The following is a 25356-nucleotide window of genomic DNA, read 5'->3' as shown; positions in this document are numbered from 1 at the left end:
ACCCTAAGTCTAATAACCCTACCCTAAGTGTAATAACCCTACCCTAACCCCATCAACCCTACCCTAAGTGTAATAACCCTACCCTAAGCCCAACAACCCTACCCTAAGTCTAATAACCCTACCCTAACCCCAACAACCCTACCCTAAGTGTAATAACCCTACCCTGAGCCCAACAACCCTACCCTGAGCCCAACAACCCTACCCTGAGCCTAACAACCCTACCCTAACCCCAACAACCCTACCCTAAGTGTAATAACCCTACCCTGAGCCCAACAACCCTACCCTGAGCCTAACAACCCTACCCTAAGTCTAATAACCCTCCCTAAGCCTAACATCCTTATTATGTCAGACCTTTCGTACAAACGCCCCCCCCCATCAGGAACATGAGGGTGTAGAAGCTCCAGTCTGACCTTCAGGGAGTCGTAGTGGTCCTGCCGGATCTCCTCATACTCCTCTTTGATGTCCTCAAAATATTCTTCCCTCTGTGCTTCATCCAGGAGTTGTGAGCACTGAAGACGTGGAAAATAAGAATCAAAGCCGTCCCATAAAGCCCTAAAGCTCAACTCTGTTCATCAAATGCATGAAGAGACTATTTCTGAAGAAGGGACACATTTACAAAGGACAGTGTGTTTTTCCTCATGTTGTTCATGAGGTGCTGGACTTACTCAGGTGACGGTAATCTGTCCCATGACAGGCTAAGTATTTGAAATTTAATCCAGAGTTTAAATCTGTCTCAGCATAGTTAGTTGAGGTTGGCTTAAAGTTATATCATCTTTGTCTGCAACAGGAAGTAACAGGACCCACCCCCTCTGAGAAAACATCAACACTGCTGGAAACCTGACCTGTTGGAATGATCATTAGATTCACAAAGCGAACATCCTCACTAAACGAATAAAAGATCACCCCGTCATTATCAATTAATTCACTGGATCAACTGGTGCCTCTCAGAACCTCTGGTGCAGGGGGGTCAAACCCATCTTCACTGGGGGCCACATCAGCATCACAGCTGTGATCAAAGGGCCAGATGTAACTAATAAATGTAACTAAATGTAACTCAGTGTAATGTAACTAAATGTAACTACTCCTTAATGTAACTAATAAATGTAACTAAATGTAACTCAGTGTAATGTAACTAAATGTAACTACTCCTTAATGTAACTAATAAATGTAACTAAATGTAACTCAGTGTAATGTAACTAAATGTAACTACTCCTTAATGTAACTAATAAATGTAACTAAATGTAACTCAGTGTAATGTAACTAAATGTAACTACTCCTTAATGTAACTAATAAATGTAACTAAATGTAACTCAGTGTAATGTAACTAAATGTAACTACTCCTTAATGTAACTAATAAATGTAACTAAATGTAACTCAGTGTAATGTAACTAAATGTAACTACTCCTTAATGTAACTAATAAATGTAACTAAATGTAACTCAGTGTAATGTAACTAAATGTAACTACTCCTTAATGTAACTAATAAATGTAACTAAATGTAACTCAGTGTAATGTAACTAAATGTAACTACTCCTTAATGTAACTAATAAATGTAACTAAATGTAACTCAGTGTAATGTAACTAAATGTAACTACTCCTTAATGTAACTAATAAATGTAACTAAATGTAACTCAGTGTAATGTAACTAAATGTAACTACTCCTTAATGTAACTAATAAATGTAACTAAATGTAACTCAGTGTAATGTAACTAAATGTAACTACTCCTTAATGTAACTAATAAATGTAACTAAATGTAACTCAGTGTAATGTAACTAAATGTAACTACTCCTTAATGTAACTAATAAATGTAACTAAATGTAACTCAGTGTAATGTAACTAAATGTAACTACTCCTTAATGTTAAATAACTGAATTTCTGACTGATTCTAGTTCCAAACATTACAGTTAGACAGAAAAAACATGTTTGTTTGTTTCTCTGTTCTAACATAAATCCTTTTCATTTGTCAGGTTATTAAACCCACAGAACTCCATCAATCAAGGATCAAACTATCAATCAATAAAGAAAATAACATCAGACACAAGTTAGGACGTTAACTTTGTTCACTACGTTTAGTCAGAGTTAAGATGGGCTGAACTACTGCATTGTGGGAAATGTAGTATTGGTCAAAGCATAGTTTTGACCTTTTGACCTATTTTGACTCTGACCTTTTATGCTCTGGCAGGCCACATAAAATGATGTGGAGGGCCACATGTGGCCCCCGGGCCTTGAGTTTGACACGTGTGCTGTAGACTGGGCCTTAAGGGAGGAGGATCATGTCTAAGGAAACCCGTCTCATCTGTTCCGCCACTAAATTAGAGGCACAGTGACTGAAGTTAAATATTTGTAGATGGATCTTCAGAAGCTGATTTTCCATCGTCTCAGTGGTTCTTCTCTGGCGCCGCTGCAGGGCAGACCATGTGTGCTTTAGTCTTTGTGTGAATTAAAACGAGAAGACGTTCTTACCACCACCACACTCCTGGAGGCATCCAGAACATGGATGACAGGAGCCGTGTAGCGAGGAGCGATCTTCACCGCGGTGTGTGTCCTAAGCAACACAGAACACACACGTGAGCTGAAAGACGCTGTCGCCAGGCTACACTCTTCTTGTGATGAGTTTGTCTGTGGTACTTTGATGTGGTGGCTCCTCCAATCAGCAGTGGCGTTGTGATCCCCAGCCTCTCCATCTCTTTGGCCACGTAGATCATCTCATCCAGGGAGGGCGTGATGAGACCCGACAGACCAATGATATCTGCAGGAGCACAACCAACACACACCTGCTGCTAGAATGAAACCACTCCCTCCACACACAGCTGATGTAAGGTGGGGGCGTGGGGATGAGGGCGGGGGTGGGAGCCAGTACACATATTTGCAGGAGATAATGTCAGTAATTAGTGGAGAGTTGATGATCTTTGTTTTGCCTTTCTGCCGGTATGAATGACACCACATTGAACATCCTGTCATTTTAAAGGTGTCCTGACCCTACAGCGTGTAACCAGACCAAACCCCCTCCGCCCGGCTCACCCACCCACATGCAGCTCCAGGGAGGGTTCGTCTCTTGGGGTTTTAAACGAGCAGCAGTGACACACCTGCTGGTCCAATCACACGTCAGCATCACCTGACAGCCTGAACTACACGACCCACCTGCTTTGTGAGTCGTGGCTTCTCTGAGGATCTTATCACAGGGCACCATCACACCCAGATCGATCACTCTGCAGACAGAAGAAACAAACGTCAATGCAACGCTTCATAAATCAACACTTCTGCTAAGTGCTTCTCTACAAATGTTCATATTAACATGCATTATTCTGTTATCTGACGTAAAGCATCCTTGGGTTGGAGAAAGGCTCCACAGGAAGCATTATTATTATTTATGGACGAATGAAAAATAATTGCTTTAATACAGTTACTGCTTTAACATTTAGTAAACAAGTGAATCACTCTGATGTGATGTTCAGTCATTTATTTGATAAAAATAAAACGTAATAAGAGAACAAATGCATCTCCTTGGTAAAGAGGCTGTTAGTAGACATTCAACTCATAAATATACTGTATATACATACCGTATTGGCCCGAATATAAGACGACCCTGATTATAAGACGACCCCCTTTTTCATGACTCAAGTTTGAAGAAAGACTTTTTGAACACCAAATTTAATTTTTAAACAGAAAATAATTACAGTACATCTGAAACAAATGATTATAACTATATATTAGAGAGAAAAAGTGTGTTATTTTGCCTCATTCAAGTCATGAAAAAACTGTCTTTGCAGTTGTTTGAAGACTCTGCCTCATTTATCACCATCATCTTGAAGTTTGCGTCATAACTTCTCAGCTGCCGGTTAACCTGGCCGATCTTCGACCCACTTTTCTCCAGATTGTCGCTACGTTTCTCCGTTTTCTGTTATCTCTTCTCTTATTTTCTTCTCTTTTCTTTCTTACCGCTATTCTTATTTTTCTTCTTCGTGACAGGGGTTCACTTTAGCCTGGGGAGTTAGTTCAGCATTCGCTTTAAAGATATCTGGCGCCATCTAGCGTTGTGAATGGGTATAATGTCTAGACCCCAAATATAAGACGACCCCCACCTTTTCAGCCTTATTTCAATGCAAAAAACACCGTCTTAAATTTGGACCAATACGGTATATTGGTCATTCTCATGAAATCTGGGTTACAAAGATTTCAAGAGTGGCATTTTTAAAAATATCTGCATCAACAAATTTCTTTTTAAGGCATCAATAACAGTCTGAAGTATTTATGATTGTTAATTAAAAAATATTTTCTAACAATTTAAGACCTTTTTGAACATATTTTCTAAAAGATGTCCTTAAAAATCTCATTACCGCAACAGACTGAAAACATCCATACCATAAACAAAGAATTATTTTTCAAAATTTTAAAAGTTGATTTTTAACAGTCATGCACAACTACTTGAAATTATGATATAATAAAAAAATGTAAATTATATTTTTATATGATTTTGACCTTTTTCTCTCATTACCGCAACACCTTTTACAGACTACAACCTAATAGTTTTCATATTTTATTGAAAAGTGACATAAGTATATCTATCTATCTATCTATCTATCTATATCTTCAAAATGATTTGGATAACTTTAAAGAAGTTAACATGTATATCGTGCACATGTGTTTAAAAACAAGCTACTTTTTTTTATTCATTAAAATAATGCTAAATGCACACCTGTTGCGGTAATGATACATGCATTGTAATAGCTAAACTTCTCATTACCGAAACAGAAGTTCTCTCCACCGCAACTGGCCTTCAAGTGCTGAGGTAGGAGAGAGATGTGTTGTGGAGGATGAGGAAAATTAGCATTTTTAGCTCGCAACAGAGAAGCCATGATGACTAGATAGATACTTTAATAATCCAGGAGGAAATTGCACTAAGTAAATTCTTACTTCGTGCACAGAAATAGGCATTAATATAACCTATTTTCATTAAAAATTTTAATAAAATATTTTTTTAAATAAAAAAAATGGTGTTTTGGTAATGATAAGCAAAACTGTCGTGTAAAGCAGTCTGGCAGGAGAAAATGTAACGTCTAACTTGAGAGTAAAAAAGATCTTTTCACCTGGTGCCATCCTGAAAGCACTGGTCCATGTTTTGCTTTATACAAAATATAATTTTATTTAACGTTCTCTTGACATGTTATTTAATGTTCTCTTGACATGTGTAGACAGTCCTTCAAATATGTTGTGGAGGATGAGCATGTGGATCACGGACACTTAATGTCTCCTCTATGTCTTCAACATTATTAAATATGAATATTTAATGATTTGTTTTTCAGTCACTTAAAATCGTCCAGGAATTGTTTTTCGGCTTCTTTGTATTTTAAATTTTGAAAATAACAACACAAAGTACATTCAAACGGACCTGGACGCGTTGCAGTAATGACAATTTTGGCAAAAAAAACACAATAAAATATAAATATAATTAATTTTTATCATGAAATCAGTTGTTGTTCCAGGTAGAGGTCATTATCAGCTTTATTATTATATGTTGTTCAGTGACTAACTTGCATGTTTTATAACTGAAATTGTGGCCGCCATGGGGATTCACTAATTTCATGAGAATGACCCATATATAAATATATATATATGTATATATATATACACACACACACACACACACACACACACACACACACACACACACATATATACACATATATATTTATGAATATAGATAAATATAAATATATAAATACAAACCTCTGCAGCTGAGGCAGAAGCTATGAAAACTGAAAGGACTTTTAATGAAGAACAGGTGATCAGCTTAAATGATAGCTTTAGTTTGAGGTGTACTTCCTGTGACAGATAGGTGTGGAGCAGCTGACTCAGCGTGATTCAGGACTAAAGGGAGCGCTAACGTTAGCGCTGTTAGCTGCATGCCACGGATACTTAAAAACTGATCCACAGATGAAGATCATCACACCTGAAGTTGTTGCAGCTCAGCACCACCCCCACGATGTTCTTCCCGATGTCATGGACGTCTCCTTTCACCGTAGCCAGAACGATGGTGCCCTGGTAGGGGTCCTGCAGGTCAGGAGCAGACCACCATTTGTTTCCTGTTCAACATCATCATCATCGTTTCTTACAGCGTATGACTGGAGCTGCAGGACATTCTCTCTGTACTGCTCTGGAAAGCAGGGGCTGGAGAAATGTTAACCTGGGTTCATCTGCTCATCGTCCATCTCTCTATAAACAGAAGTACCCCCCTCTGTGGGCCCCTCCCTGTCTAATGTGTTGTTACCGTTTGGAGACTCACCACTTCCTCCGTGGACTCCGACATGACCATCATCTCTGCCCGCTCCTTCTCCATGAAGGGGATCAGATAGCCCACCGCTTTCTTCATAACACGAGCCGACTTGATCACCTGCAAACATGAGCAGTTTCACAGAGCGGAGAGGAGCTTCATCAGCATCAACAGTCATCCAGCTGCAACAGTCTGCCTTCGTCAGCATCAACAGTCATCCAGCTGCAGCAGTCTGCCTTCATCAGCATCAACAGTCATCCAGCTGCAGCAGTCTGCCTTCATCAGCATCAACAGTCATCCAGCTGCAGCAGTCTGCCTTCATCAGCATCAACAGTCATCCAGCTGCAGCAGTCTGCCTTCATCAGCATCAACAGTCATCCAGCTGCAGCAGTCTGCCTTCATCAGCATCAACAGTCATCCAGCTGCAACAGTCTGCCTTCATCAGCATCAACAGTCATCCAGCTGCAGCAGTCTGCCTTCATCAGCATCAACAGTCATCCAGCTGCAGCAGTCTGCCTTCATCAGCATCAACAGTCATCCAGCTGCAGCAGTCTGCCTTCATCAGCATCAACAGTCATCCAGCTGCAGCAGTCTGCCTTCATCAGCATCAACAGTCATCCAGCTGCAGCAGTCTGCCTTCATCAGCATCAACAGTCATCCAGCTGCAGCAGTCTGCCTTCATCAGCATCAACAGTCATCCAGCTGCAACAGTCTGCCTTCATCAGCATCAACAGTCATCCAGCTGCAGCAGTCTGCCTTCATCAGCATCAACAGTCATCCAGCTGCAACAGTCTGCCTTCATCAGCATCAACAGTCATCCAGCTGCAACAGTCTGCCTTCATCAGCATCAACAGTCATCCAGCTGCAACAGTCTGCCTTCATCAGCACCAACAGTCATCCAGCTGCAACAGTCTGCCTTCATCAGCATCAACAGTCATCCAGCTGCAGCAGTCTGCCTTCATCAGCACCAACAGTCATCCAGCTGCAACAGTCTGCCTTCATCAGCACCAACAGTCATCCAGCTGCAGCAGTCTGCCTTCATCAGCATCAACAGTCATCCAGCTGCAGCAGTCTGCCTTCATCAGCACCAACAGTCATCCAGCTGCAGCAGTCTGCCTTCATCAGCATCAACAGTCATCCAGCTGCAGCAGTCTGCCTTCATCAGCATCAACAGTCATCCAGCTGCAGCAGTCTGCCTTCATCAGCGGTGCAGAAGAGGACTAGAAGAGACTGAGTCAGGTGGGACACAGAACTCATTCACACAAATATATTCACCCCATCATGGAGGAAAGGAGTACCTGAGACCATCCAGGTGACCAGACAGCTGAGATAGAATCAGCGTTCTCGTTTGCGTGTGTCCTTATATCACCTGTGTGTCACCTGTGTGAGTCACCTGTGTGAGTCACCTGTGTGAGTCACCTGTGTGAGTCACCTGTGTGAGTCACCTGTGTGAGTCACCTGTGTGAGTCACCTGTGTGAGTCACCTGTGTGAGTCACCTGTGTGAGTCGAGTCACCGGTGTGAGTCACCTGTGTGAGTCACCTGTGTGAGTCACCTGTGTGATTCACCTGTGTGAGTCACCTGTGTGAGTCACCTGTGTGAGTCGAGTCACCTGTGTGAGTCACCTGTGTGATTCTGTCTGATTAAAATCGACCAATCAGCAACAGGTGTGCTGGTTCTAAGCTGCAGTGAGAGAGGAGTTAGTTCGACCCCCCAGAGAAAAAGAAGAGTCCTGTTGGGTTTGTCTGTCTGTTAAAACGCTTTGGAACGTCTGCTGGTGGGATTAAGAGATAGACTAATAAAGACTGATTGATTGATTGTTTGATTGATTGATTGATTATCACCATTCCTCCAAAAAAGATGCAAAAGTTGGAGGAAGAGCAAATGACAGTGAGTGTTTTCTGTAATAAAAAACAATCAAAAGTTAACGAAGAAGAGACAGATATTACTACAGATATTACTACAGATATTACTACAGATATTACTACAGATATTACTACAGATATTACTACAGGTATTACTACAGATATTACTACAGATATTACTACAGGTATTACTACAGATATTACTACAGGTATTACTACAGGTATTACTACAGATATTACTGCAGGTATTACTACAGATATTACTACAGGTATTACTACAGATATTACTACAGGTATTACTACAGATATTACTACAGGTATTACTACAGATATTACTACAGGTATTACTAAATGTGTTTGAAGGTTCTGTCAGCTTGGTTCAGTGTCAACAGGAGAAAATATGAATTAAAGGAAAGAAAAATATTGAGTGAAAAAAAAAACTATTACATCTTTATTTATTAATAAAGATGTAATTAAAAAAATTACTTTAACAGTTATGATGTTATTAATAAAATCATTAAAATTAAGTTTTAGTTTTTATATTGTACTATTGGTAAAACTCAATCCTTGTGAACGTTTCTACCGTATGTTCTATTATTACTTTTGGGATGCATAAACCTCATGTTGGGATGCACACATTTATTGAAGCGCATCCCAGGATGCACTGCTTTCTGGAGGTGACATGAACTCTGTAGAACAGTGATTGTTCCGATTGGTTCCTCTCAGACGAGGGTCTGTGGTTAGTTCTCTGTTTGGTCCTCCCCAGTCTGCACAGAGCAGACCGGACATGGAACACGCTAACGTACCTGTGGTAGGAACACGCTAACATACCTGTGGCAGGAACACGCTAACGTACCTGTGGCAGGAACACGCTAACGTACCTGTGGTAGGAACACGCTAACGTACCTGTGGCAGGAACACGCTAACGTACCTGTGGTAGGAACATGCTAACGTACCTGTGGTAGGAACACGCTAACGTACCTGTGGTAGGAACACGCTAACATACCTGTGGTAGGAACACGCTAACATACCTGTGGTAGGAACACGCTAACGTACCTGTGGTAGGAACACGCTAACATACCTGTGGTAGGAACACGCTAACATACCTGTGGTAGGAACACGCTAACATACCTGTGGTAGGAACATCTTCCCGGAGCCAAAGAGGTCCCCCACCACCTTCATGCCGTTCATCAGGGGGCCTTCGATGATGTGAAGGGGGCGGGGAAAGCGATCCACCTGACTCCGACACTCCTCCACGTCCTCCACCACGTACTTCTCTATGCCCTGATGACATCATCACAGGGCGGGGCATTAATGTGGAACGTAAACAGTTCATCAACCGGTGAACTAATAATCTTCAGTCATAAACTACAACTGTTTGTTTTCAGTAGGTTCTCCTGTTGACGTTAACTGTTTCATGTCTGGCCGGGTTCAGGTGTGGTGCCGTGACAACAGTCTACCAGCCCCCATGTTCCATTCACTGACTGGATGGATTTCCATCATATGGATGTTCAGAGCAGACGGTGTTTGAGGCGGACTGGACTGAGTATCAACGTCTGAGTCGGTTCCGCCTGAGAAAACTCAGGACGTGACAGAAAAATGATAAATAGTTGTGTTGTGCAACATGGGTCCATGCATACATCATCATACCTGTACATAAAATGTCAATATATTATATATAAATACACGTTTGTGTTTTTGCAGTAGGTAGATCATTTTGCTGAAAGCGTGAGGACCTCTGATTTAGGGCATGACAAAACTTCATCTGGATTGAGTTTATAATCCAGATTATTTACATCCGGAAAGTTGGTGTTTCTATGAACAGTCCGTAAACGCTGCTCCATGTTTCCCTTCTTCAGCATTAGATTTCCATAAGAAAGTGTTAACTTTGTTCTGACTTCAGCTCCCCCATTCCTTTTCAGATTTTTTCTTAGGTTTAAGACCGGAAACAAAGGGTTAAAAATGACAGGAAACTCATTAGCTAGCGTGTTAGCGCTGCTTAGCACCGCGTGTGCACACACACGGCGAACCAAGTCCAAGAAAGAGTCAGAGGCCATCTGATTGGCTGTCCTGTATGTCAGTCAGGTGACGTGTACTTTTTGAAGTGTGATCATGTGATCTACCAGAACTACCAATCATGTTGAGCAGCCTGACTCATCACCATGTAGGACTGTGTTCACAGTGAGCCGTGCATCTCCTGGTGAACATGGTGTTGGCTGTGCACTATGGAGAAGGTCACCAACAGTCTCTACCCAATCGATTCCGTGGACATGTGGGCCCCTGTCCCCCCACAGGGTTCAGATCCACCTGAGGACCTGGACCGGTGTCTGAACGTTCCTCCTGGGTGTGTGTAGGTCCCTTTGGGGTTCGCTGCCCCCCCCCCACCAAACACATGCAGTAGAGGTGAACCCGTGACTCTAACGTGAGTCTGGGGTCTGACCCTGTCTAACATCAGTGTATTAAACAGTAATAAATGTATGTAAATGAGGCCTCATCATTATTCATGTTTTTATAATTTAGCTGTTCATTATTACTTTTATTCTTTATAATTCTTCATTAAGGACCGCCTCCACCCAAAGCGTACTGGTGGGCTCCACTGGGATTAACTGGATTATCTGGGACTAACTGTTTACGTTCTCGTGTTTGACGTGTTAGTCTGTTCGTCTGCACAGGCGTGATTCATGTTTCCTGTTTCCTCCGTGTGTGTCCACCTCACACCTGTGTTTACTGTGACTGCATGAGAGCAGATTGTACATAATTTAGGATTAATGGAGTGTCTACCATCATGTAATGTAGTGATCACCTTGATCAGAGCGTACTCCAGCCTCTCCTCCACACTCGTCTCTCTCCACTCGTCCGTCTGAACCACCTTCTTCCCTCCTTTCACGTTATTCTGAGAACAACATCAGTCAACGCTTTAACAGACCCACAGGTGTGTGTGTGTGTGTGTGTGTGTGTGTGTGTGTGTGTGTGTGTGTGTGTGTGTGTGTGTGTGTGTGTGTGTGTGTGTGTGTGTGTGTGTGTGCACCTGTGCGTAGGCCAGCAGCTTCTCGGTGGCCTCGGGGTCTCGGTTCCAGATGATGTTCTCACACAGGAGCAGCAGCTGCTGCTCGATGTCGTCGTAGACGGGCAGGTTCCCCGCATTCACGATCCCCATGTCCATCCCATCCTGGCCCCCACAGGACGGGGGGGTGTTAGGGTGCAGGGGAACAGGTGATGGTCAGGTTATCAAAGATCGGCGTTTCCATGGTTACCTTGATGGCGTGGTAGAGAAAGGCTCCATGCATGGCTTCTCTGATGACCTCCATCCCTCTGAAGGAGAAGGACAGGTTGGACAGACCCCCACTCACCCTGGCCCCCGGTAGGGTCTCCTGCACACACACACACACACACACACACACACACACACACACACACACACACACACACACACACACACACATACACACACACACACACACACACAGATCATTCCCTCATCTCTCTGGCTGATGTCGCTCCAGCGCCGCCGCCCCCCCCCCTTACCTTGATGCGTCTGGTGGCTTTGATGAAGTTCACGGCGTAGTTGTTGTGCTCCTCCATCCCCGTGCCGATGGTGAGGATGTTGGGGTCAAAGATGATGTTGTTGGGGTCGAACCCCACCCTGGTGACCAGCAGATCGTAGGCTCGCGTGCAGATCTCCACTTTACGGTCGATCTCTGTGGCCTGGGGGAGGGGGGAGCCGTCAAGACACGTGTGTGTGTGTGTGTGTGTGTGTGTGTGTGTGTGTGTGTGTGTGTGTGTGTCCTCACCTGGCCCTCCTCATCAAAGGCCATGACGACCACGGCGGCCCCGAAGCGTTTGACGGTGGCGGCTCTGGACAGGAAGTCCTGCTCCCCCTCCTTCAGGCTGATGCTGTTGACGATACACTTCCCCTGACAGCACTTCAGACCCGCTTCAATCACGGAGAAGTTGGACGAGTCGATGCACAGAGGGACCTGGGGGGGACAGGGACCGGCTCAGGGGGGTGGAGACGCTGAGAGGCGCTTCACTCATGGTTTTGTTCCAGGTGGACACACGGGGTCACCGTCAGGGTCTCACAAACATTCTGTCAAACATTAAATCTTGAAACCCATGATGCTGAACAAGAGAAAACGGTGACTGAGAACCCGGGACACCCCCTCCACTCGTCGGCCGACAGCAGAGGTTTGTGACGGGGGCCAGAGTGACGACCAGCCTCCAGCCTCACCTCCTGGTGAACATATGTATTTGTCTCATCTTTATATCTTCTTATTATGCTTCTTATTCTTCCTCTTTATGTGATGTGTCCTGTTGTTGAAATGAATCCTTTAATTATGTGTAATAATGTGACGTCTGTCTGTCTGTCGGTCACTGCTGTGTGTATTTATTTGTTGGGTTTTTTGTGAGCAGATTTACACTGAATTTCCTTCTGGATGAATAAAGTCTATCTATGCATCTATTTGTAAACAAAAAGGAATAAAAATGGATATCTGTAAGAATTCTTTATCGGTTGTAGTAACTGAACCATCTCATTTGTTCATTCCTAAATGGGTCAGAAGTCGACACAGAAGGACAGGACGACCCGTCTGTCCCCGAGTGCTTTTCAATGAGGACTAAAGTCCAGACGGACGCCCTGGGTTCTGATTGTGTCCAACATTAACGGGGGTCACGCCGCCCCGACTGCTGCTGTCAAACATTAACCACAGGATGAGTCGTTCCTCCTGACATCCACCGCAGCTCCGACACGACCAGCCGCTGCCCTGAGCCGAGTTCCTGGGCCTGGAGTTTGTAGCTGCTTCCGCCCTGACACACACGCTCACACACACACTCACACACACACACACACACACTCACACACCCGCTGCGCCACAGGGGCACGAAGCACCCCCACCACCACACACCGGTGGAACAGGTTGGGTTTCTGAACCCTGTTTACATTTAAAATCAGCTGACGGCGAGCGTGTCGACACGACCCCGTGGATCCGTTCCCACCGTGACCTCAGCAGGAGCACGTCTGACCTCTGAGGCTACGGATGAACTTCAGCCTCTGGGGGGTGAAGAGTATTTAAAAAATAAAGCTGACCTTTAACCTTCTTGTCTTTGTACAATTTTCTACTTCCTTTAGGTTCTGAATCCTTACAGTCTGTGTTGATGTTTTCTATCGTTGGAACACACTCAGGTGTGACGGTGATGCTCCGTACCCGTGCGATGTCTGGTTCAGAACCAATCAGGTTACAGAACCGGGCCATCGCTGTCGGTCCATCCAGCATCCCCTCGTCCATGTTGATGTCCAGGATCTGAGCCCCCATCTCAACCTGAGCCTTTGCTACGCTCAGAGCCTCCTGGAGACACACACACACACACACACACACACACACACACACACACACACACACACACACACACACACACACACACACACACACACACACACACACACACACGTTCCATTTGGTGTTGTGTCTTAGTGAGACGGACGTCAGTATTTCCCCCGTCTCACCTCGTAGTTCCCCGCCGTGATCAGCTTGGCGAACCTGCGTGATCCGGCCACGTTGCAGCGCTCCCCGATGTTCACAAAGTTGGTGTACGGACCGATCCTGAAGGGCTCCAGACCTGGAGGTCACAGAGGTCACCGTGTTAGCAGTCTGGGTGGGGTTTGAAAGTTGACCTCTAACCCTTCAGCCGTTAAAAAAGAAATAGTCTAGAAAATTCTTTAATTACAGACTCATTCAGTGTTTTCACAAGCAGCAGGTGGTGGGGTCAGGGGTCAGGGGTCATACCTGACAGCAGCATGTAGCCTTTATAGACGTCAGCCGGAGGAACTCTGGGCGGACAGAGTCTGACCGCCTCAGCGATGGCTCTGCCCACAGGATGGACACAAGTTGAACACGTTAGCATGTGAAACAGCAGCTGAAGCCCTGTGAGGTCAGCAGCGCCGCAGTGACCTGGTGTGAGCTGGACGGGTCCCACAGCAGCCCCCCACAACGTTCACCAGGCCGTCCGCCGCAAAGTCCTGCAGACAAGGTTCAGGGAAAAGGGATGCAGTAATGACACAGTTTACACGTGTGTGTGTGTGTGTGTGTGTGTGTGTGTGTGTGTGTGTGTGTGTGTGTGTGTGTGTGTGTGTGTGTGTGTGTGTGTGTGTGTGTGTGTGTGTGTGTGTGTGTTCTTGACATGTGGATGACATGTGGGCAGCTTCTCTGGGTGAGACGGTGTTCAACCAGACCCAGACCCAGACCCAGACCCAGACCCAGACCCAGACTGTAACCTGTGACGGACCGTCTGGACTACACGCCCCCTCCCTTCCTGATCCTCTAACATTAAACATGACTCCTGAAGGAGAACAGAATCCACCACAACCTTCATGTGTGACGCCGTCACTGCTGGAGTTTCATCGTATCCACCAAAGGTGTTGGGGAGACCTGGTGGAGGGACGGAGACAGACCACAGCGTCATTCAGACCTGAAGGGGAACATCAGCTGAGCAGTTACCACTGATACCCTCTGGAGGCCAGTTACCACTGATACCCTCTGGGGGCCAGTTACCACTGATACCCTCTGGAGGCCAGTTACCATTGATACCCTCTGGAGGCATGTTACCACTGATACCCTCTGGGGGCATGTTACCACTGATACCCTCTGGGGGCCAGTTACCACTGATACCCTCTGGAGGCATGTTACCACTGATACCCTCTGGGGGCCAGTTACCACTGATACCCTCTGGAGGCATGTTACCACTGATACCCTCTGGGGGCCAGTTACCACTGATACCCTCTGGAGGCATGTTACCACTGATACCCTCTGGGGGCCAGTTACCACTGATACCCTCTGGGGGCAGAGCTACAACAGCTAACACGTTCAACTGGTGTTTGATGCATGAAAAACATCCTGAAAACCTCCTGAAGGAGGTGGGGGGCTGTTTCTACTGGACTGGTTTAATTAAAATATAATAAATAAATTAATAAATAAAATAAATTAAATTAAAAACCAGCTGTTTCTACTGGATTCAAGCTATTAAATACTTTTAATCACGTTTTCTGATTGTTTCTCTTAATCCTGACTGGATTTTGGCTTGAAGATGGAATCACCAGTAAAACCAGTCTGTCACCAGTAAAACCAGTCTGTCAGCAGTAAAAACCAGTGTGTCACCAGTAAAACCAGTCTGTCACCAGTAAAAACCAGTCTGTCACCAGTAAAACCAGTCTGTCACCAGTAAAACCAGTCTGTCAGCAGTAAAACCAGTCTGTCACCAGTAAAACCAGTCTGTCAGCAGTAAAAACCAGTGTGTCACCAGTAAAACCAGTCTGTCACCAGTAAAAACCAGTCTGTCACCAGTAAAACCAGTCTGTCACCAGTAAAACCAGTCTGTCAGCAGTAAAACCAGTCTGTCACCAGTAAAACCAGTCTGTCACCAGTAAAACCAGTCTGTCACCAGTAAAACCAGTCTGTCACCAGTAAAACCAGTCTGTCACCAGTAAAACCAGTCTGTCACCAGTAACACCAGTCTGTCACCAGTGAAACCAGTCTGTCACCAGTAAAACCTGTCTGTCACCAGTAAAACCAGTCTGTCACCAGTAACACCAGTCTGTCACCAGTAAAACCAGTCTGTCACCAGTAAAACCAGTCTGTCACCAGTAAAACCAGTCTGTCACCAGTAACACCAGTCTGTCACCAGTAAAACCAGTCTGTCACCAGTAAAACCAGTCTGTCACCAGTAAAACCAGTCTGTCACCAGTAACACCAGTCTGTCACCAGTAAAACCAGTCTGTCACCAGTAAAACCAGTCTGTCACCAGTAACACCAGTCTGTCACCAGTAACACCAGTCTGTCACCAGTAAAACCAGTCTGTCACCAGTAAAACCAGTCTGTCACCAGTAAAACCAGTCTGTCACCAGTAACACCAGTCTGTCACCAGTAACACCAGTCTGTCACCAGTAAAACCAGTCTGTCACCAGTAAAACCAGTCTGTCACCAGTAAAACCAGTCTGTCACCAGTAACACCAGTCTGTCACCAGTAAAACCAGTCTGTCACCAGTAACACCAGTCTGTCACCAGTAAAACCAGTCTGTCACCAGTAAAACCAGTCTGTCACCAGTAAAACCAGTCTGTCACCAGTAAAACCAGTCTGTCACCAGTAAAACCAGTCTGTCACCAGTAACACCAGTCTGTCACCAGTAACACCAGTCTGTCACCAGTAAAACCAGTCTGTCACCAGTAAAACCAGTCTGTCACCAGTAACACCAGTCTGTCACCAGTAAAACCAGTCTGTCACCAGTAAAACCAGTCTGTCACCAGTAACACCAGTCTGTCACCAGTAACACCAGTCTGTCACCAGTAAAACCAGTCTGTCACCAGTAAAACCAGTCTGTCACCAGTAAAACCAGTCTGTCACCAGTAACACCAGTCTGTCACCAGTAAAACCAGTCTGTCACCAGTAAAACCAGTCTGTCACCAGTAAAACCAGTCTGTCACCAGTAACACCAGTCTGTCACCAGTAAAACCAGTCTGTCACCAGTAAAACCAGTCTGTCAGCAGTAACACCAGTCTGTCACCAGTAAAACCAGTCTGTCACCAGTAACACCAGTCTGTCACCAGTAAAACCAGTCTGTCACCAGTAAAACCAGTCTGTCACCAGTAACACCAGTCTGTCACCAGTAACACCAGTCTGTCACCAGTAAAACCAGTCTGTCACCAGTAAAACCAGTCTGTCACCAGTAACACCAGTCTGTCACCAGTAAAACCAGTCTGTCACCAGTAAAACCAGTCTGTCACCAGTAAAACCAGTCTGTCACCAGTAACACCAGTCTGTCACCAGTAAAACCAGTCTGTCACCAGTAACACCAGTCTGTCACCAGTAAAACCAGTCTGTCACCAGTAACACCAGTCTGTCACCAGTAAAACCAGTCTGTCACCAGTAACACCAGTCTGTCACCAGTAAAACCAGTCTGTCACCAGTAAAACCAGTCTGTCACCAGTAAAAACCAGTCTGTCACCAGTAAAACCAGTCTGTCACCAGTAAAACCAGTCTGTCACCAGTAACACCAGTCTGTCACCAGTAAAACCAGTCTGTCACCAGTAACACCAGTCTGTCACCAGTAAAACCAGTCTGTCACCAGTAAAACCAGTCTGTCACCAGTAAAAACCAGTCTGTCACCAGTAAAACCAGTCTGTCACCAGTAACACCAGTCTGTCACCAGTAAAACCAGTCTGTCACCAGTAAAACCAGTCTGTCACCAGTAAAAACCAGTCTGTCACCAGTAAAACCAGTCTGTCACCAGTAAAACCAGTCTGTCACCAGTAACACCAGTCTGTCACCAGTAAAACCAGTCTGTCACCAGTAACACCAGTGTGTCACCAGTAAAACCAGTCTGTCACCAGTAAAACCAGTCTGTCACCAGTAAAACCAGTCTGTCACCAGTAACACCAGTCTGTCACCAGTAAAACCAGTCTGTCACCAGTAAAACCAGTCTGTCAGTCAGAGAAACAGAGGAAGGAGATTTGCCTTCCTGTTTTCTCAGTCCTTGACCCCTGACCCCGGGGGTCTGGGGGTTTGAGGGTCCAGTCAGGGACCCCAGAACCTGGGTTCACAAACACTGCTGCTCCTACCACCACTGTACCCCCATTGGTCTGCCCCACCCTGTCTGCTCTGTGGTGACCCCCCAGAGAGTTAGGGCGACGTGTTTCGTCACCACCATCACACCCAATGGGGGGGTGCTGATGCTGGGGTATACCTGCATTGGGGTAACAGATGATGAACGCTGTGGAGGTCTTCCCTATGGCCTCAATGAAGGGCCTCATCTCTGTGGCCCCCAGAGCGCAGTTCAGACCGATACTGTAACACACAGGGGGGGGGGGGAACACACTCAGCTCACTGCCAGCGTGACACCAGAGGCTGTGTGTGAGGGGGGGTCACTCACCACAGAGGTTTGACGTGGGACACACTCAACACGAAGGCCTCCCCCGTCTGACCCGACAGAGTCCGTCCACTGCGGTCCACAATGGTCCCTGAGATCTACCACAGGGACAGGGTCAAGTGTGATCTGTATCTGAGCCCCTGATCCATTTTAAAACGGGTTAAAAAAACGACAATTTTAATTCATTCCAGCCTAAAAAAGCCCCAAAACCCTAAATGATGAAAACAAAAACCTTCATATCACCAGCAGAATGTAGACCTGTGTAAAACTCCCCATGTGTGAGATAGTGAACAACGATCAAGAATGAAAAGAAACGTATCCATCCGCCAACAGGCGGTAAAGAACGAGATCCGGTCTCACTGATGTCGTATCCATCCGCCAACAGGCGGTAAAGAACGAGATCCGGTCTCACGGATGTCGTATCCATCCGCCAACAGGCGGTAAAGAACGAGATCCGGTCTCACCGATGTCGTATCCATCCGCCAGCAGGCGGTGAAGAACGAGATCCGGTCTCACCGATGTCGTATCCATCCGCCAACAGGCGGTAAAGAACGAGATCCGGTTTCACTGATGTCGTATCCATCCGCCAACAGGCGGTAAAGAACGAGATCCGGTCTCACTGATGTCGTGTCCATCCGCCAACAGGCGGTAAAGAACGAGATCCGGTCTCACTGATGTCGTATCCATCCGCCAACAGGCGGTAAAGAACGAGATCCGGTCTCACCGATGTCGTATCCATCCGCCAGCAGGCGGTGAAGAACGAGATCCGGTCTCACCGATGTCGTATCCATCCACCAGCAGGTGGTGAAGAACGAGATCCGGTCTCACTGATGTCGTATCCATCCGCCAGCAGGTGGTGTCCTGAGGGACTACTTGAATCTCAGACTTTTGCTTGATGTCAAACACTGAACAGAGCAGCGGCTCGTATGTCCAATAACTGGGATGTGGAGCTGCTCTGATCTTGAGGTTCTACTTTCTGTAGTTCGGTTGCACACAGGCAGCTGTAGCTTAGCTAACAGACTCCACCCCCTCCCCCCAAACCAAATGGTTACGACAAATTTCATACGTACAAAGATCGGCGTTCTTTTGTAGCTCTGTTCAAACAACAAGTCAATTGCAAACAAAGCAGCCTGTAGAGAGAAGCACACACACACACACACACACACACACACACACACACACACACACACACACACACACACACACACACACACATATTAGTAACACTAGGATGTTTTAGAAGTCAGTAAAGTTGTGTGGTGTGAACGGCCGTTCAGCAGTTTAACAAGAGGAGAGGAACTATTTGACCCCCCAGGGGTCTGTGGCGTTGCCGGGTCTCTGTCCTACGACCGAAAGTCAAACTACGAAATTCTGCATGTTTGCTCTTTAATTAACGACCCAGTCCTACCGGGAGATCTGGTGATCAGGGAAATGATGCCCCCCCAGCCAAAGCTAATGTTTGCTATCTGATGAAAACCGTGTTCGTCTTGAATTAAGACTATTTGAACAGTTCAGGTAGTTTTAATATAACAGCTTCAAGTTAAAGGTAAAATCATGTTGGGGTTATTTTTAAAAGATCCTGAACACAACAGGAGCAGCTCGGAAAACACATGAACAAATGGATGAATGAATGAATGAATGGACAAATGGATGACTCAATGAATGAATGAATGAATGAATGAATGAATGTGGAATATTTCTGTAATCAAACCACAGGACAAATGAACTGAACTGTAACCTGTGGAGCGTTTTGCCTTCCTGCCCCTGCGCCCAGACCGTCTGACGGACCTCAAACACACCGTCTGTCTCCAGAGGAAACACCTCCTCACACCTACCTTGGCGTTGGCGGTGTCAAAGATGGTTTCCACCAGCAGGAGGTCTGCACCGCCATCCAACAGACCTCTGACTTGCTCTGAGTAGGCCTCTACGAGAGCATCGAACGCTGAGGAGCACACACACACACACACACACACACACACACAGACACAGACACACACACACACACACACACACACAGACACACACACACACACACACAGACACACACACACACCAAACTGTTCAGAACACACACTTTATTCCACTGAGGTGTTAAACAGACATACATCAGTCACCTAAGAACACGATGAAACCAAAGTGTTCCATCACGAATGTAGACGATGGGACCAGTCGCCCCAGTAGTGACGTTTAGACTAGTTTAGCTGACAGCTGATGTAATTATTCATTACTTATTATTACACTACACACACATCATGGGTGCACACGCTACTGTAGAGTTCAAATCCAATGACACAAGATTTCTGCTGCCTGTGTCAAACTGACTGCATAATCAATCAATCAATCAAATTTTATTGATAAAGTGCTTCATCACATCATCAGACATTTCAAAGCGCTTCAACAGACAGAACCCCAACAGAACCCCAACAGAACCCCAACAGAACCTCCAGAGCTCCAGAGACAGCAGTGGGGAGAAACTCCCTCATTGAGGAAGAAACTCCAGGCAGGACCCAGACTCTGGAGGGCGGAGCCAGACTCTGGAGGGCGGTCATCCGCCTTGACTGGTTGGGTGGGACAGGAAATAGAATGGGGATAGAGACAGGGCAAGGAGAAGAGAGAGAGTTGCAGACAGGACCGATAGGACGGGATAAAGATTAGATCCCCCCGCTCAGAGTGGGGAAAGAATTTTCAGGCCTTTGGATTTCTTGTGCCCCCCACCTGTCGAGCAGACGCACAAAGACAGCGACCGTGTTTCGCAAGCGAAAAGTATAATTTAATATTAGAAGGAAAAGCAAAGAAAGAAGTAACAGAAGCTCCAAAGTAATTAAAGGAACTCCCTTCAACGGGAGAGAAGCCCCCCAGCAGTCTGGACCTGTGGGGGCTGATCTACTAGAATGAATCTGTCTTATTTCTAACTGTAGACTCTATCGATCAGGAGGGTTTTTAGTTTACTCTTAAATAAGCTAAGGGTGCCCCCCCCCCCCGGACCGAGGCTGGGAGATCGTTCCAGAGTAGAGGGGGCAGATAGCTGCAGCTTCTGCCTCCTGCCTTCTAACCCCTGACCCTGGATTTGTGATAACATGGGATAACATTAACTTGAGACCTTAAAGATCATGTTGATATCTTCTGACAATATAATACCATGTGTAACGGTTAGCGTGTAACAAACTGGTTAATTCTTGTATGAACACTGTCTGCTGAGGGAGGTTAATATGATCATTATATTCTTCTGGAGAACACTGGTAAGGTCAACTTCCTGTTTGACTATCCATGATGGTAACAAACCTTGTGTTCCTAGGAAGAATGTAACCATGGTTATACTCTAGGGTAAAGGCTAATGTCTGGAAGTGGATAAGGGTATGAACGTCTGTCAGAATTCACTGGATGAGCTGGTTGAAGACTTTTAACGTCTGAGTTTGTTGACTACATATTCTAATGAGATGTTTTTTAACAAGCCCGTTGGCTTCTACCCGTCAGCCTTTTTTCTCTGATGTTGTAAATGTGAAGGAGTGAAGTCTGTTATATTAACATGTCTGAAAAAAATTAACTCATCAATAAAAAGAACTATTATGACCAACGGTACAGAATGCTGCACTCAGGTCTAACAAGACTAGAACAGACAGAAGACCTTTATCTGACGTCATTTACAGGTCGTTTGTGACTCTCAGCGGTCGTCTCTGTTCTGTAGTGTGTTCTAAGACCTGACTGGAAATCCTCCAACAGGTAGTTCTCTAACAGGTAGTTCTCTAACAGGTAGTTCTCTAACAGGTAGTTCTCTAACAGGTAGTTCTCTAACAGGTAGTTCTCTAACAGGTAGTTCTCTAACAGGTAGTTCTCTAACAGGTAGTTCTCTAACAGGTAGTTCTCTAACAGGTAGTTCTCTAACAGGTAGTCACTCAGCTGTTTGTCCACTAGGTTCTCTGGGACCTGAGACAGGAACAGCAGGTTAGAGGTCGGCCTGTGGTTTGAGAGGAGACTCTAGGTTTGGTTTCTGAGGGAGGGGCTTGATCACAGCCACTTTGACAGATTGTGGGACATGACCAATTTTTAAGGACCTGTTAATTATTGACAGTAAAGGTTTATCAATTAATGGTAATCGCAGTTTGAATGTTGTCCAGTAGACAGGGGGGGTTAGCAGAGGAAATCAGGAAATGTAAATCAGTTACATTTGCTGAAAACACTCCAGCTAGTTTTACCAGATTCCTCTGCTATGGGATTGAAGTAAGACGGTGTGACGGGGCTGACCTTCAGAGGTCATCTACTGCCGTTAGGATGTCTGTCACCCCGTCTGTACTATAATCAATATCTGAGCTGATACTGGATGAGGGTCAGGGGAACTCCGTGTCATAAACGTAGTTATTATGCGTCTGCACCAACTGTGTGAACCAGATCAGAGCTGTGGTGGAACTACAGGAGACTCCAGCCTACCTGCCCCCCCAGGGGCCGTAGTCTACCATCACCGTGCCCGTGTTCAGTCACGTCATCTGACCTTTATTATTTAATCCACCGCCCATGACTGTTTCCTGATTTATTCATTAAACAGGATTTGACAGAAACTAATGAGCAGGTTCAGAAGGACTGAGGTCAGAAGATGGGGAGCGTCCCACTTTAGTGTGGAACCCCCCCCTAACAACATCCATCACAACCTGTGGCCCCACACCACCTGAAGACATCCACAAGGACAATCACTGTCTTACTGATGTTCCTGAAGTCGGGTCTCTCCACCGACGGCGATATGGACAGGGTCCTGTTGGTGGGGCCCAAAGCCCCCGCCACGTAACGCCTACAGCCTGAAAACACACACATCACATGTGATCACACACGCATGACGGCAGGAGAACACAACAGTCACGTGTGTCTGTACCCGTCTGTTTAGTGAAGTCATCCGCCGCCTTCCTCGCCAGCTCTGCAGACGCCTTGTTCAGGCGGTAGGCCTGCACAGAAAGCACTTCATTTACATACTGTGTGTGTGTGTGTGTGTGTGTGTGTGTGTGTGTGTGTGTGTGTGTGTGTGTGTGTGTGTGTGTGTGTGTGTGTGTGTGTGTGCATTTTGTGTCAAGTATTCTGTTTTGGCTGAACTGCCCAGGGTCAAAGTTTTGCACATCTCTCAGGAACCGGATCAGACGAAACAAAAGGTTTTACGTTCAGGGAGGTGAGGGGATGGAAATTAGATCACAACCTTGACCTTGAAAAACTAGGTCAAGGTCAAATTTACACTTTTATACCTCTTTAGGGACACATCTCTGAATCCTGATGAGATATAATCACAAAACAAAAAGCAACTGTTTCAGGAAGTCAGAGGCAGAAATGTGATGATGTCACAGGATGTCGCTCTGACTGCCTCGTTCTGTCTGAACGGTTCTGAAGACATTTGGTGGACTAACGCATGGACAGACGAACGCTGACATGACAACACATCATCGCTCTGCAGCGGGATGTCAGAACAAGGAAAATTTAGATATCATTTAGCATACATGCAGTAAATGAGCAGTGTGAACAGAACAGTCCTGACTGCGGGTACATCAGGGGCGGGTCGCTGGCAGCAGGTCAGAACTGATGTGGTACCGGGGCTGAAACGGATCCCGACCCAACAGCACTGATCAATGGGGGTCTGAGCACAACTCAGCTCCTTCAATTACAATGGTTCTTTCCTCTGATTGGCTGACTCCAGTCGGTCCCTGACTGATGCTACCATCACCATAGCGACGCGTGTTGTGTGACACTCAGACCCGTACCAGGTGCTCCAGCCCATAGTCGGCCTGGGCCACAGACGTGCTGCTGAAGGTGTTGGTCTCGATGATGTCGGCTCCAGCCTGCAGGTAGTCCTGAAACAGAGACGGAAAGGTGAGGCCTCCTTCAGGGGGGGCTCCTTCAGGGGGGCTCCCTCAGGGGCGCTCCTGCAGGGGCCCTCCTGCAGGGGGCCTCCTTCAGGGGCCTCCTTCAGGGGCCTCCTTCAGGGGGGCCTGCTGGACCACCTGGACTGGGGGGTCTGGATCACACACCTTGTGTATTCCATAGATAACTTCTGGCTGCGTGATGCTGAGAAGGTCGTTGTTGCCCTTCAGAGGAAGAGGATGCTCTCTAAACTCTTCCCCCCTGAAGTCTTCCTCCTCCAGCTTGTGCTGCTGGATCATGGTCCCCATCCCACCATCCAGGACCATAATCCTTTGCTGCAGCACTGCTCGCAGCTCCGACTCCAACACACAGCATCCTGGGAAAGAAGAGAAAAGACTTCATGTGATAAACTGACGACACAGAGTTGAGACCGCATCTCGTTCTTTACCACGTGTTGGCGAATGGATATATCAGTGAGACCGTATCTCGTTCTTTACCACGTGTTGGCGGATGGATACATCAGTGAGACCGCATCTCGTTCTTTACCGCGTGTTGGCGGATGGATACATCAGTGAGACCGCGTCTCGTTCTTTACCACTTGTTGGCGAATGGATATATCAGTGAGACCGGATCTCGTTCTTTACCGCGTGTTGGCGGATGGATACATCAGTGAGACCGCATCTCGTTCTTTACCACTTGTTGGCGAATGGATATATCAGTGAGACCGGATCTCGTTCTTTACCGCGTGTTGGCGGATGGATACATCAGTGAGACCGCATCTCGTTCTTTACCACTTGTTGGCGAATGGATATATCAGTGAGACCGGATCTCGTTCTTTACCGCGTGTTGGCGGATGGATACATCAGTGAGACCGCATCTCGTTCTTTACCACTTGTTGGCGAAATGATATATCAGTGAGACCGGATCTCGTTCTTTACCACGTGTTGGCAGATGGATACATCAGTGAGACCGCATCTCGTTCTTTACCGCGTGTTGGCGGATGGATACATCAGTGAGACCGCATCTCGTTCTTTACCACTTGTTGGCGAATTGATATATCAGTGAGACCGGATCTCGTTCTTTACCACGTGTTGGCGGATGGATACATCAGTGAGACCGCATCTCGTTCTTTACCGCCTGTTGGCGGATGGATATATCAGTGAGACCGGATCTCGTTCTTTACCACGTGTTGGCGGATGGATACATCAGTGAGACCGGATCTATGGTGTTATTCACACTGGCCTTCTCCCTCGTCTTTCTATCTTATCCGGTTCCTGAGTGTACAAAAGTTGAAATTTGACCTTGACCTAGTTTTCTCAAGGTCAAGGTCATCACCTGACCTTCTTCCCCCCTCCTGCCTGAGTCATGTGCTTTAGTTTCATCTTTCTGTCTGAACGGTTGTGGAGACATTTGGTGGACTAACGGACGGACACCCCAACACTGACACGACACCACATCCCCGCTGTGAAGCGGTGC

General features: G+C 46.1%; 1 protein-coding gene across 2 annotated transcripts in view; it reads right to left on the bottom strand.

Annotated features, from left to right (window-relative positions):
* The window catches only part of mtr (5-methyltetrahydrofolate-homocysteine methyltransferase), a 36118-nt gene that overhangs the window by 3894 nt on the left and 6868 nt on the right, over positions 1-25356 (bottom strand). The window contains exons 2-26 of one of the 2 annotated variants that reach the window (XM_068306026.1): positions 24048-24256; positions 23781-23870; positions 22910-22979; positions 22743-22835; positions 19884-19990; positions 19119-19178; positions 18052-18146; positions 17866-17966; positions 14496-14557; positions 14081-14148; positions 13916-13995; positions 13636-13748; positions 13337-13477; positions 11927-12112; positions 11661-11840; positions 11390-11506; positions 11164-11304; positions 10939-11028; positions 9267-9419; positions 6284-6391; positions 5951-6051; positions 3142-3209; positions 2629-2749; positions 2464-2545; positions 411-509 (exon numbers count right to left, since the gene is read on the bottom strand). In XM_068306026.1, the coding sequence (XP_068162127.1) occupies positions 411-509; positions 2464-2545; positions 2629-2749; positions 3142-3209; positions 5951-6051; positions 6284-6391; positions 9267-9419; positions 10939-11028; positions 11164-11304; positions 11390-11506; positions 11661-11840; positions 11927-12112; positions 13337-13477; positions 13636-13748; positions 13916-13995; positions 14081-14148; positions 14496-14557; positions 17866-17966; positions 18052-18146; positions 19119-19178; positions 19884-19990; positions 22743-22835; positions 22910-22979; positions 23781-23870; positions 24048-24256 (2735 nt within the window). The remainder of the gene's footprint in view (positions 1-410; positions 510-2463; positions 2546-2628; positions 2750-3141; positions 3210-5950; positions 6052-6283; positions 6392-9266; positions 9420-10938; positions 11029-11163; positions 11305-11389; positions 11507-11660; positions 11841-11926; positions 12113-13336; positions 13478-13635; positions 13749-13915; positions 13996-14080; positions 14149-14495; positions 14558-17865; positions 17967-18051; positions 18147-19118; positions 19179-19883; positions 19991-22742; positions 22836-22909; positions 22980-23780; positions 23871-24047; positions 24257-25356) is intronic. The other variant, XM_068306027.1, reaches the window with a different exon arrangement.

The sequence above is a fragment of the Antennarius striatus genome, chromosome 21 (genome assembly GCF_040054535.1).
Source record: "Antennarius striatus isolate MH-2024 chromosome 21, ASM4005453v1, whole genome shotgun sequence".
NCBI lineage: Eukaryota > Metazoa > Chordata > Actinopteri > Lophiiformes > Antennariidae > Antennarius > Antennarius striatus.
The sequence above is the reverse complement of the archived record's forward strand: the minus strand, read 5'-3'. Positions and strand labels throughout refer to the sequence as shown.